This window comes from Castor canadensis, chromosome 11, assembly GCF_047511655.1.
Source record: "Castor canadensis chromosome 11, mCasCan1.hap1v2, whole genome shotgun sequence".
NCBI classification, from domain to species: Eukaryota; Metazoa; Chordata; class Mammalia; order Rodentia; family Castoridae; genus Castor; species Castor canadensis.
The window spans coordinates 68,075,220-68,087,325 of NC_133396.1; the positions used below are offsets into that span (position 1 = coordinate 68,075,220).

The 12,106-nt window shown below is 38.4% G+C and overlaps 1 protein-coding gene across 1 annotated transcript in view; it reads right to left on the minus strand.

Moving 5' to 3' along the window:
* Positions 1 to 463: 463 nt before the first annotated feature.
* Positions 464 to 12,106, minus strand: part of Wdr64 (WD repeat domain 64) — a 131,758-nt gene continuing 120,115 nt past the window's right edge. The window contains exons 24-28 of the mRNA XM_020174737.2: positions 11,592 to 11,780; positions 8,889 to 8,994; positions 6,609 to 6,689; positions 5,366 to 5,479; positions 464 to 1,002 (exon numbers count right to left, since the gene is read on the minus strand). Coding sequence (XP_020030326.2) covers positions 913 to 1,002; positions 5,366 to 5,479; positions 6,609 to 6,689; positions 8,889 to 8,994; positions 11,592 to 11,780 — 580 coding nt within the window. The 3' untranslated portion in view covers positions 464 to 912. The remainder of the gene's footprint in view (positions 1,003 to 5,365; positions 5,480 to 6,608; positions 6,690 to 8,888; positions 8,995 to 11,591; positions 11,781 to 12,106) is intronic.

Here is a 12,106-nt window from a genome sequence, read left to right on the forward strand (position 1 = left end):
TTCTTTCCAAGTGGCCTAGTGCTTTACGGAAAGTAGACTGCTAAGCTGGAAACACATCAAATACTCAGAATCACTTCCTGAAGGGGCCCAGGGCAGCTAACCTCAATCCTGAGACTAGATGCATGCTTTTGACATGTTAAAATTGAACTCATTATTGATCAAGTTTAGATGCTTTCATTTTTTACATGCATGCCCATGAAAGATATTGATTATTTGGCCAAAAATACCAAATTGAATCCTAGACTAATTAAGAAAATGTCAAAATAATGAAAGAGAGAGAGAAAGCAAGCAAGACAGAAAGAAAGAGAAAAGATGAGCCCCAGAAACTTCAGGTACCATTTAAGTTCTATTTTTCTGGACTCTTCTAAATTAAATATAAATAATTTCTGACTTCAAGAAACTGAATATTTTCTCCCAGATGACATTTCCCTAAATGAAGTAGACAAGTAACAAGAAGACTGACTGACATGCTTTCTTTTTAATAATAATGCTTTTTGTATACCACACAGCATAACACACAGTTGATTTGCCTCTTACTGAACACATTCTATCAATTCTGGTTATGGACTAGGTGAACAATAGGAGAGCATAACAAAGGCTAAGCGTTGGTAACCATATGATGTTAGATCTACTTAAGCTATTGATTTCATTTGTTTCCTGTGTCATTTTGTTGACGATAATCAAGAAACAATGCTTTTTGGTTAAGTGGATTTCCATGTGTGAAAGAAGGTAGCCCACTGGCTGCAGCTGCTGCTTGCTTGTTCCAAAAGTTGAGGTCACCAGAACTTCTTAAGCAACCTTCTCCATCAGTAGGATGACCTGAAGGTCCTGAGATGGGTGACAGTCGGTGGACACTCATGCTCATCCACACCTTCTATTCTATGTGCAGCACAGCAGCCAGTTCTGAATTCCCTATTTACTTGGCATCATGGCTGGGAAGAAGGAAGAAGCCAGATTTATTTGTGGAACTAGGTTCTTTTTCAGACTTCTCTTTCTTGAAACCTATGAAAGAAAGAGCACGTTAATTAGTAGCTAGCACAATATGCAAACTCAGTTTTCCAGAACCAACGTTCACCATTATCGAAAGATTTTTTAAACTCTTAGAAAAAAGGCATAGTTACTTACTTAAGAGTCCTGTAGGTCTCCAGGCAAAAGAGTGTTAAAAATAGAAATGTTAAAGCTACTTGCCGGAATGAGGGGGGTAGCCATCTAGGCTTCAACTGCAATTTGGAAAGGATTGGTTCAAAACAAAACAAAGCAAGACTTAGATAATTAGTGATGAATACTGTATATTGATAATACCACAGTCCTCTCTCACTGGTAGGAAAATAAAATCAAGTGGTGATCACACAAATGAGAAAGTCTCTTCTGAATTGGATATTTGGAAGAAATAAGCATAAAACTTTAAATTCATTTAGTTTGGATCAAGAAATATCTAATTTTGTCAGTAATGTTCAACCAGCATTTGTAACAGGCACCATCTGGACGCCATATATTTTTGGAGATATTGGTAGGCTTGGTAATGTGATTTTGCAACACATATCAATTTAAGTTTATGGTCTATTCTGAGAAAGAGAGATTTCAAAAAGGTGGAGGTGGCAGGAAGAGGAGGTGCAGAGTCACAATGTTAAGGAAAGGACAGGAACCCTCTAAGGTCTAGATTCAAGCACCCAAAGACCCCTTTGGCTTCACTGCTAGGTCACATTGTTCCTCCTCTTCCTCCCAGGAAAACTGTAGGAGGCTTCTTTCCCAGATCAACCCACCAAGCATAGCTGAGGGAACTTCCCCAGCTGCATGGGTCTCTCTTTTATTTTCTATACTTCTGCTTCTTTTTAAAGCTCATTATTTTTTTCAGCAATTTTTATTTTCCTTTGGCAGCACTGGGGTTTGAACTCAGGGCCTCACACTTGCAAGGCAGTTACTCTTACTACTTGAGCCTCTCCGCCAGCCCATTTTTTAGCAATTGTTTTCAGTGCCTCTTAGGTGTCAGCTTGTTCTAGACATTGGAGTTTAGTAAGTCAGACAAAGTTTGTGACTTTACAAGTTTTACATTCCAGTGGTATAGAAACAAAAATAAATTTTTTTTAAGGAAGAAAAGATGCCATGGAAATGGTGTTAGAAAAGAAAAAGTATTGTTATATTATACAATGTCAGGTGGTAATCAGACCTATGGAGAAAAATGAAGCTGGATGAGGGGACAGCATTCATTATTTGAACACTGCAGAGAAGGTTATTCTGACCAGGAGAACCCGGCAGCTCAGGCACCTCTGAATTACAATGCATTACATTTGAGTATCCAGGCTCTGCTGTTAAACTTGTGAGCTTCAATCCAGATTTATTACCAGTTCCTTTTGGGATCTTAAATAAGTTACTTATGTTCTTAACTGTAAAATGGGATGATAATTGTAATTACTTCAAAGAATTATTGCAGAATTATGTGAAAAGTACGTATCAGCACACAGCATTGGACTGGCACACTAATGTGAAAATAAACATTAGTCATTATAATTAACAATATTACTGAGTTAAACTTTTTCACCTAAAACAAAATTGTAAGACTTTCTCTATCATCAACTATCCCTTGGAGAAACTATGGAATATGCTATTAGATCACTTTACTATTTTTCTATGATTGGATATGTTTCTACAATTTTGAAAATGGGTTGCAATTCATGAAGTTTGAATGCTTCGCCTCTCTTCCCACATTTATTTTTTTATTCTGATTTTTTCGCTTTTTTAAAATTCATTTATTCACATGTGCATACATTGTTTGGGTCATTTCTCCCACCTGCCCCTCACCCCCAAAATGATAAGCCATGGTGTGGTTCCACTGGGGTATGAAACTCATCCCACATTTAAGCTTTTTGGAAAGTTTAAAAGATCCATGTTTTCCTATACTATGGTTAGGGTTTTTTTAATTGTTTAATTTTTAGGAGACTATATACCATTTAAAGCTGCTGATACTTGGAATCAGCATGACTTACTATTTAAAAATAGAAATCAAAATAGAGATACCTGTTACTGAACTCACTCAGAGGACTTTCTTGCCTCTACGGTGGGTTCCTTGATCTAGGAATGGGTTATGGTAGTGAGAATAATGCAGAGCACATTGTGGTATTCCATAGATGTTTATTTCACTAAATTGAAATCTTGACACTTTCTGAGGTCATTTCATGCCCACTTTCCTCGAAATACTTTTTATGAAAATAGGCATTTGATATTCATTTATTGATTATATTTCACCCACTATTTTATTACATAGGCTGTCTGGGATCCTAACATTCCAGACACCCAACACAGTGGTGGCTTTAATCGGTTCCAGTTTCCAAATTTCATTGTCTTCTTTTAAGGGCACAATTTTCTAAATAAGAAATTTCATTTGAATTTTATTTTGGAAACTAATTTCATCTCCCTGGCCAGGTTTAACAATTTTTCTTCATTGCATCAGAAGATATTTCTAAGTCATGGGTTTGTGGCACCTTTTCTGTAAGCAAATGGAGATGTCTATCTCCTTTGCCTTTATATGTGATCAATTATACATCAAAATGATGAAGAGAAAATATTTATGAGAACAGAAAATATTTAAAATTCCTTTGTGTTTGGACAAATAGTTTTTTATTCTTTATGATATCTGGTAAAATTAATTATAGTAGAGTCAACTTCTGATTATCTGAGTGTAGATCAGTCATTATGCAGATTAACTATCACTAATTTTTTTCTTGTGGTACTGGGGATTGAACTCAGGACCTTAGAACATGCTGCCACTAAGCTATATCCCCAACTCTTCATGGCTAATTTAAAATTTCTTATTGCCTTCCTATTGTTGCTTAAAATGTATTTGTCTATATTCCTCCTGTCACTTAATATTTATTTGAAAAACATAGGTAAAGGCTGGGTGCAGTGATTTACACCTGTAATCATAATTATCTGGGATTTGAGGCCAGCTTGGACAAAACGTTGGTGAGACCCCCATCTCAACCAACAAAAACTGGATACAGTAGTGTGTGCCTGTCATCCTATCTATGTGGGAAGCTTAAATAAGGTCCAGGCTGGCCCAGGCATAAATGCAAAAGCCTATTCAAAAACTATCTAAAAAAACCAATAGGTCTGGGCGTGTGGCTCAAGTGGTAGAGCACTTGCCTAGCAAGCATAAGGCCCCGAGTTCAAACCCCAATACCACCAAAAAAAGAAAGAAAATGTAAACATGTTTCATATCATGTGAGATAAAGTTTAAAGAAGAATACAAATATGGGGCATAAAATAGATGAATTATAAAACCCAATACAAATAATTTTTTATTATCTTTTAATTTGGGGTTATTTGTACCACGGTGTTTCATCCTTTCATTAAAATAATTAAAAGAAAATATTATTTTTGTAGAAAACCCCTCTGCTGCCAAAAGCTCTTACTTGAATTGGCAGTGTTGATTAACAGAATCATTTATATTCTCATTACATGCAGAAAACCATCAAAATTATGGTGAAAATTTCCATGTTAATTAAGTAAAGCAGCTTTTTCAAATGACTTGTGTTGTTGTCATTGTCTTTGTAATCTATTATTGAGTTAGATGCAGGAAATAAACCATTTCCTCTCTGTTACTAATCTGATTTCAAGCTAAGTCTTCTCTTAATGTTTGACCTATTTTAACGAATATAAAAATGATCCCAGATTAAGTCAGGCCTATTTGAACTTCTAGAACTAGAGAGAGAAGATTGGAAGTGCACAGGCCATTGTGGTTTACTAGAGTGAGCAAGAAACTTGGAGTGGAAGATCTCAACTTAGCTCCTAATTAGTATGTGATCTTTCGTAAGTCATTCGACCTTGCTATAGGATCTAGCTTTTTTCCAACTCTAAGATGAATCTAACATTTTCTTTGTATGTAATGTGGAAATAACAGAAGCATTTATAAAAAATACTTTGTAAAGTGAAAAACTTTGTGTATTGATTCTGTTAATACATGGGAAAAAATTCTTGCTGGGGAGACAGAGCCTACTGACTGACGTCATAGCTCCATCCTGTATAGGTACAAGAAGATGAAAAAGCAAGAATGGTCATGCTTCTCAGCTGTGTTGTGTCAAATTGCCTGGCTGCTAAAACAACTCCGTGAATTTCTGTTGTGAAGCAGTAGGAAAACCTCTTTTACTGTGAGTCGCAAGTTCAGTTGGATTTTTTTTCTCCTACTCTATCCAGGAAATTCATGATTTTCATCTTGCCAAGCTAAACACACATACATCTGGAATATTCATAAAAATAAGGATGGAATAATAGTAGGCCCAGAATGTTTCTGGGAACAGAGAAATAATTAAAAACCCAACAGAGAGGGGTAGATTGTGGAATTAGAGTCCACTGTGGAATTGGAACTTACTTTCTCATGTTGAACATGGACTCCTTTCTTCTTTCCTGAAATGCCATCTATTGACTCCTTCTGTGCTTCTGAACCAATGAGTGGAAGGAATCTTAGACTAGTGGGGCTTGGCACCTAGAAGTCATAAATAGAGCAACTCAGACATCCTTAAAGTGGTTACTTCTGTAATGTGAGCTCAGGGTGGGCATGCAGATGAGAAGGTTCATTTGCTTCAAGCCACACCCCTGCCCCCCATTGTTCTTTTTTTTTTTTGAGACAGGGTTTTTGTTTGTCTTTTTTTGTTTTTGGGGTGGTACTGGGGTTTGAACTCAGGGCTTCACACTTGCTAGGCATGTGCTCTACCACCTGAGCCACTCCACCAGACCTGTTTTTTTGTGTTGGGTTTTTTTGAGATAGGTCTTATGAACAATTTGCCTGGGCTGGCTTCAAAATGCAATCCTCCTGATCTCTGCCTCCTGAGTAGCTAGGATAACAGGCTGAGACAGGGTCTTGCTATGTAGTTCAAGGCTGGCCTTGAATTCAAGCTCCTCCTGCCTTAACCTCCCAATTATAGGCATGTGCCATCCCAGTGTTAATTCTTGATAGTCACTGTTAGCATCACCTGTTGGCTTTACCAATTACAATGAGTGTGTCATTGGAAAAGATAAGTAATGTTTAAGATATGTGTTCGATGAAGCTGAAATATTAGGTATTTGTTTTATTATTTCTTGGATTCATTAATTAGTTCTTTAACATAGGTTACCTTGGGAGCAGAGTTGGAGGTAGGGATTTGAAAGGAAACAAGGGGCAAATGGATCCTGAGCAGACAGGCAGCATGGGCACAGTAATAGAGGACTGGTGGACCAGTGATGTTTATGGTATGGCAAATTGTCTGGCATGTCAGGAGTATAAGGAGGGTCCGGGGAGAGGGTGATGGAAAATGGGGTCCAACAGATTAGGCAGAGGCCAGATTATAACATGTTTGTATGCCAGGCAAAGGCACTGGATTTTATCATGAAGGTGATGAGGAAGTAGCTGCTAAAGCTCAAAATACCTACCATGTGCAATGGCAGATGAGTGACTCGAACTGTGCTCCACAAAACCAGAGACTCTCCTGGGACTGAACACCATGTGTCTATGGAAGCATCAGTGGGCCTGGTTATGTGATTTTCCCCAACCTTGCTTGGTAGCCCACGGTCAGAAGAGAGAAGTGAGATTTCATATTGTTCTGTTACCCCTCTAGTCCTAGAAACCTGTGACTTACCCTGTATATAGGCAAAGAACCAAAAACAATCCCTGCCTCTCTGTTTTCAGTCATGAAGCCTTCCAAGGCGTACCTGCGAGTCTGCAAAACAAAGCAATGAGTATTTACAGAAGAGGGCGCATTCTGTCAGGGCAAACACCTGGCCCACGTCCCCACTCTCATTTCCTAGCTGTACATCTTAGGCAAGTTCCTTGCCTGTTGACAATTACGAGAATCAAATAAGAACATTAAAGACCATGGTAAGGTGTTACTCAAATGTAACATTTAGTATCGTCTGACAAAAGGAAATTAACAGAAAAGAAGTGAGTGGATTAATATTGCATAATGAGAATGAAAAGGAAAGGGCAAAACAAGATTGCTGAAGAAAATTAGAGAACCCAAAGTAGCATGCATTCAACTCAACTTTAGCCCTGAAGCTTTTTATTTTACCAGCCAATTGAGGAAGAAGGCTGGTGATGTTTGGGGCATTCAGTTGTTTCAAGGGTTCCATTACCCATTTAACGATTTCCCTGAATTTATGTAGTGTTTCACTTGTTACTGTAAAAATGATTTCTTATCTCTAAATTGAATATTAAAAGTGAGTACCAACCTTTATTTCTAGGTTGTGCTATTTCGATCCTATTCCACAAAGCTGACCATCTAATGTATGTTAATGTACAGATCTTTGCCTATAGAAAGCTTATGATTTAGCCAGGTGTGACAACTCATGCCTGTAATCCTAGCTACTTGGGAGACTGTGATTGGGAGGATCATGGGTTCAAGACCAACCCAGGGAAACAGTTTGCGAGACCCCCATCTCAATCAATGACTGTGCATGGTGGCTCTTGCCTGTCATTCCAGCCATGTGGGGTGCACAAAAAAGAGGATTGTGGTCTAGGATAGCTCAGGCATACAGTGAGACCTTATCTCAAAAATAATCAGCATGAACTGGGGCATGGCTCAAGTGGTTGAGCACCTGCCTAGCAAGTATAAAAACCTGAGTTCAACCCCCAGCACCACAACAATTAAAAAAAAAACAAGAAACAAAAAAAATATATGATTTAGTGGTGGGGGTGAAAAGTAAAGACAAAGACACAAAGAACTCTAACTCAATGTAGAACATACTAAGTGAGAATGTTATGAGCTGTGATGAGAGACTAGAGAGGCTGGGGCCCTCAGAAAAAGTGGAACTTGTTAGTAGAATTTGCTGAGAACCTAAAATGTACCTGGCAAGTATTTTCTCAATCTTCACCACTCTTTAAGGGACTTCATTTTAAAAAAAGCAAGAAAATATTTAAAATCACACCAAAGTCTGTTAGACTCCATGTCTGGTGACTATACTTCCTGTCACCCTGTGTTCAGGAAAAAGAGGCAGATGACTTGTATTTGGGCAGGAAGGTAGGGTTTTGACAATTGTTTTATTTGAAAATCATTAAATATTAAATATTCGTTAAATATGATGTGGCTACTGTAAAAGAATAAAGACATGAGGAACATTCCTGGATCCATTGGCCTGCTGCACGCATTAGGACCATACCTCAGATCTGAGGTCCTTGGTGTTGGTTCCCTGGCCTCATTCCTGCTCATCTGCCTTTCAGACATTAATATCCTGAACTTTGTGATTTAATTCTTTCTTTTATTTACATAATTGTATCTTATATGTTTTTTGTCAACCAATATTTTTACCTTTTCTTTTTTTGTTGGGTCTGGGGTTTGAACTCAGGGCTTCCCACTTGCAAAGCAGACACTCTACCACTTGAGCCACACATACAGTCCTAATTTGGCACCTATGGAGGTAGAATAATAGCTACCAAAGGTGCCTGCACCCTAAGGACCCCATCCTGTGATTACTGCTTATAGACAAACCCAGCAAAAGGGATTTTGCAGACATTTCTAATGGTAAGCATGTTGAGGCAAAGGGATTTCCAGGCTTATCTAAGTGTGTCTAGTTTAATCATATGATTCTTAAAAGCAGAGAATGTATCCTGCTGGGTCAGAGGCCAAGTGACTACATGGTCAGAGAGATGCAGCGTTTCTGGCCTCGAAGATGAAGGAAGGGACCTCAACTAAGGAATACGGACTCCTCTGGAGCCTCCAGAAAGGCAGCTCTGGCGACACCTTAATTTCAGCCCATTGAGTCTTACGTCAGATTTCTGACCTACAGAATTGTACAATACTAATTTATGTAGCTTATGCTGCCAAATTGGTGGTGATTTGTAACAGCAGCAATAGAAACTGATATACTATTTGCATTCAGACAGTGAAGTTTTTTGTTTTTGTTTGTTTGTTTGTTTTAGCTACCTTAGGGGAAGAAAGAGACTTGAAATACTTAAAATCATGTTCCACTTCAAAGGCCTTGGGAGGTGCACGTTTGAAAAGCAATGACATTGAGCTCATTTTTGTCCACCTACACATAAAGATACAAGAAAAATGTTAGGTACATACCTGTACACCCTTCATTCTCTACCAACTAAGCGAATATCTGCTATGTGCTTCCTCTGTGGTCCCCAAATTCCCTGGCTTCTCATGTCACCAGTCCCAATGATGCTCTTCTTCTACCTAATTCTTAATCTACTTAGCTTCCCAGATTTTCCTCCAGGGAAACACAGCAATTACTATTCTGCCTGAATATTCCTTATAAATAAATTCTTCAATGGCTGCATAGTGCGCATGGGGCAAACTCTTTAATACATTCAATGCTTGACTTACATTTGACCTAGGGAGGCCTCCTCGATAGTTGAAACTTACTTAGGTATATTTACGATGTCATTACTAAGCATTAAAAGCATTTTAAAAGACAATAAATAATATGACCTGAGATGCCCATGTTGCTACCGAGAAGCAAAATTGTTTAGCAATAAGACAATCTGAGCAGTTAATCCTTCAGTTAAGCTATCTTAAACATACCACCCCCTTCCATCCTTCCATATCTACCATCTACAACTGTCCCCCTGCTTGTACCTTCTCCATTAGTGATTATGTATTTGCTTCACAAATATCTTTTGAGTGCCTTCAGGGTGCTGGCACTTAGCTACAAACTAGGGATACAATGTATCAAACAAGTTCCTAATCCTCAAAGGTCTAATAATAGAGTGAAGAAGACACACATTCACAAATTAGAATACATTGCCTTAAGGATGGAGACACATGGGTGTTCAAAACTAAGCAGTTACTCAAAAGATGAACTTGGGTGAAATTTTCTTGGTGAACTTGGCCACATCTTGATGAGGCTCGGCTCTGCAAGCCCACTTCTTACATTTGAGCCAGCCACCTTCTCATTTGCTCCTAACTGGCCACCCCAGTGGCGTCTCTGCAGTCGCCTGGAGCCCTTCTTGGTTGTTACCATGTTTGGACTTGTACTTTAATTTTGTGTAGATTCTGACTCTTAGATTCTGTTCCTATTTACAGCCTTTCTACAATCCTTTGCATTAATGGCATTGGGTCTCCCAGCTTTGGTTCGTTTAGGATTCCTTGAGAGGACTTTGTCTTTGACAATCCCTGTGGTGCTTCCCAGTTGACAATCATCCAGTTGTCTGTCCAGGTTCTGATTTGCTGGGTCATCTCCAGTCTAGGCGAGTCTGGCCTCCCCAGGGCTAGACATGTTAGACCCTCACTATTGAAGGCTGAGCTCTGCTGATATGGAGAGCTCAGGTGACCACCAGTCTCTTCCCCTGTAACAAAGGTCTGACCATAGCCAAAGAGGACTGGAATTTGCAAAAGCACAAAGCTTCTTCTCATTCTATATGGGAGGAAAGTTTTTCTCTTCTTTATGCCTCAAGTCTTCCATAAAAAATAAGCAAACCCATGAAACAAAGTCTTCTTCAACTCTAGAGGTGTATGCCTTCTTTAAAAAGCGAAAGCTGTACTATGAGTTGTTGGTACCAGTTATCCCGCCTCCCCCCACACTTTCTCAGTCTTCTAATGATCTCTATTATATAAAACAATTGATTTTTATTCACAATAACTTTGAAGGTTCCAAATACAAAGTAATAAGAAGAAGATGGAACATCTTATGTATCTGATTAGATACATATATTGAAAAATCACAATGTACTACATAAATATATACAATTATTACATGTTAATAAACTTTTAAAAATGCTTAAGGACAGGGAAAATCAAAGTAATCAGTTACCCTGCTTTGATCGTTACCATATAAATTATCAAATGTGACCCTGCACCCCACAGAATTATGCAATTAAAATTTAAAAAGCACTCTGTCCTCACCTTGTATCTTCTTATTTCTCAGCCATATGCTTTTCTCCCATAATCCACTGAAAATCTACCCCCCATAGTCATCAGTCTCCTTGTCATGTCAAGTGTGTACGTGTGTACTTTTCTATTGTCACTCCCCAGTTCTACAAATGGGTCCTTCTCTAATCCTTTCTCTTTCTTTCCTCCCTTCCTTCCATCCTTCCTTTCTTCTATCTCTTTCTCTTTCTTTCTTTCTCTCTCTCTTTCTATAAATGGGGCCTTCTCTAATCCTTTTTCTTTCTTTCTTCCCTTCCTTCTTTCCTTTTTTCTCTTTCTTTCTTCTTTCTTTCTTTCTTTCTCTCTCTCTCTCTCATTCTTTCTACAAATGGGTCCTTCTCTAATTCTTTCTCTCTTTCTTTCCTACTCCCTCTCTCCCTCCCTTCCTTTCTTTTCTTCCCCCTGCCTTTTCTTCCTTCCTTCCTTCCCTCCATCCTCTCTCTCTCTCTTTCTTTCTGGACTCCAAGATTAAAAAACCATATAGTCAATCATTATTTGGTGCCTTTGCTTAGGCAAGGTCCTTTTGGTCTTCTTTGATTATACTCTACTTCCCCTTTGGTTATTAAAAATTAGATGTTCCCAGAAGTACTACTACAGTGGATTACAGTTTTCATTTGTATATTTCTCCCTCCTTCCAAAATATGAAAAATTTTGGACTTTTCATATTTGAATTCTTCATGTGCAGCACAGTATTACATTATCATAATTGTTTAATTCTTGTCTGTTCATCTGAAGGAAAAGCAATGGTCTTACCTTTCCCGGTCAAATATCAGAGGATATTCGTATTTTTGCTTCTTCTCTGTGAACTTGCTTTCTTCTTTTATTTCTATTGGACATTCAGTAACATCACAAGGCAAAATGAAGTCGGTTGTTTGTGATAAATCAAACATTCTTCGCTGTCCAAAATATCCACAATAATGTCCATTGAGGGCCTGCCAGAGCCTGAGGGAAGGCAAGGAAAGGAAGATATGTAACTGGAGAGTTGAGAAGTGATTCTATCCACAGATTGTCTGTATGGACTGCACTGTCTTCCCTAGGATTTTTAACTTGATTTCTATATCTTCCTACTAAGTAGTGTGGAGCTTAGCATTAAGTAAGCTTTTTTTTCAAACCCTGGTTTCAAGCATATTAGACAAGCACTCTATCACGAGCTACATCCCTAGCCCATATAGGAACATTTTTATCACTTAGCGCTCTAATCTGCAGCCTTTCTGGGAAATGTCAATTTGAATCTGTTCTTAGGATCCTCCTCTATCCAAGCCAGAAAA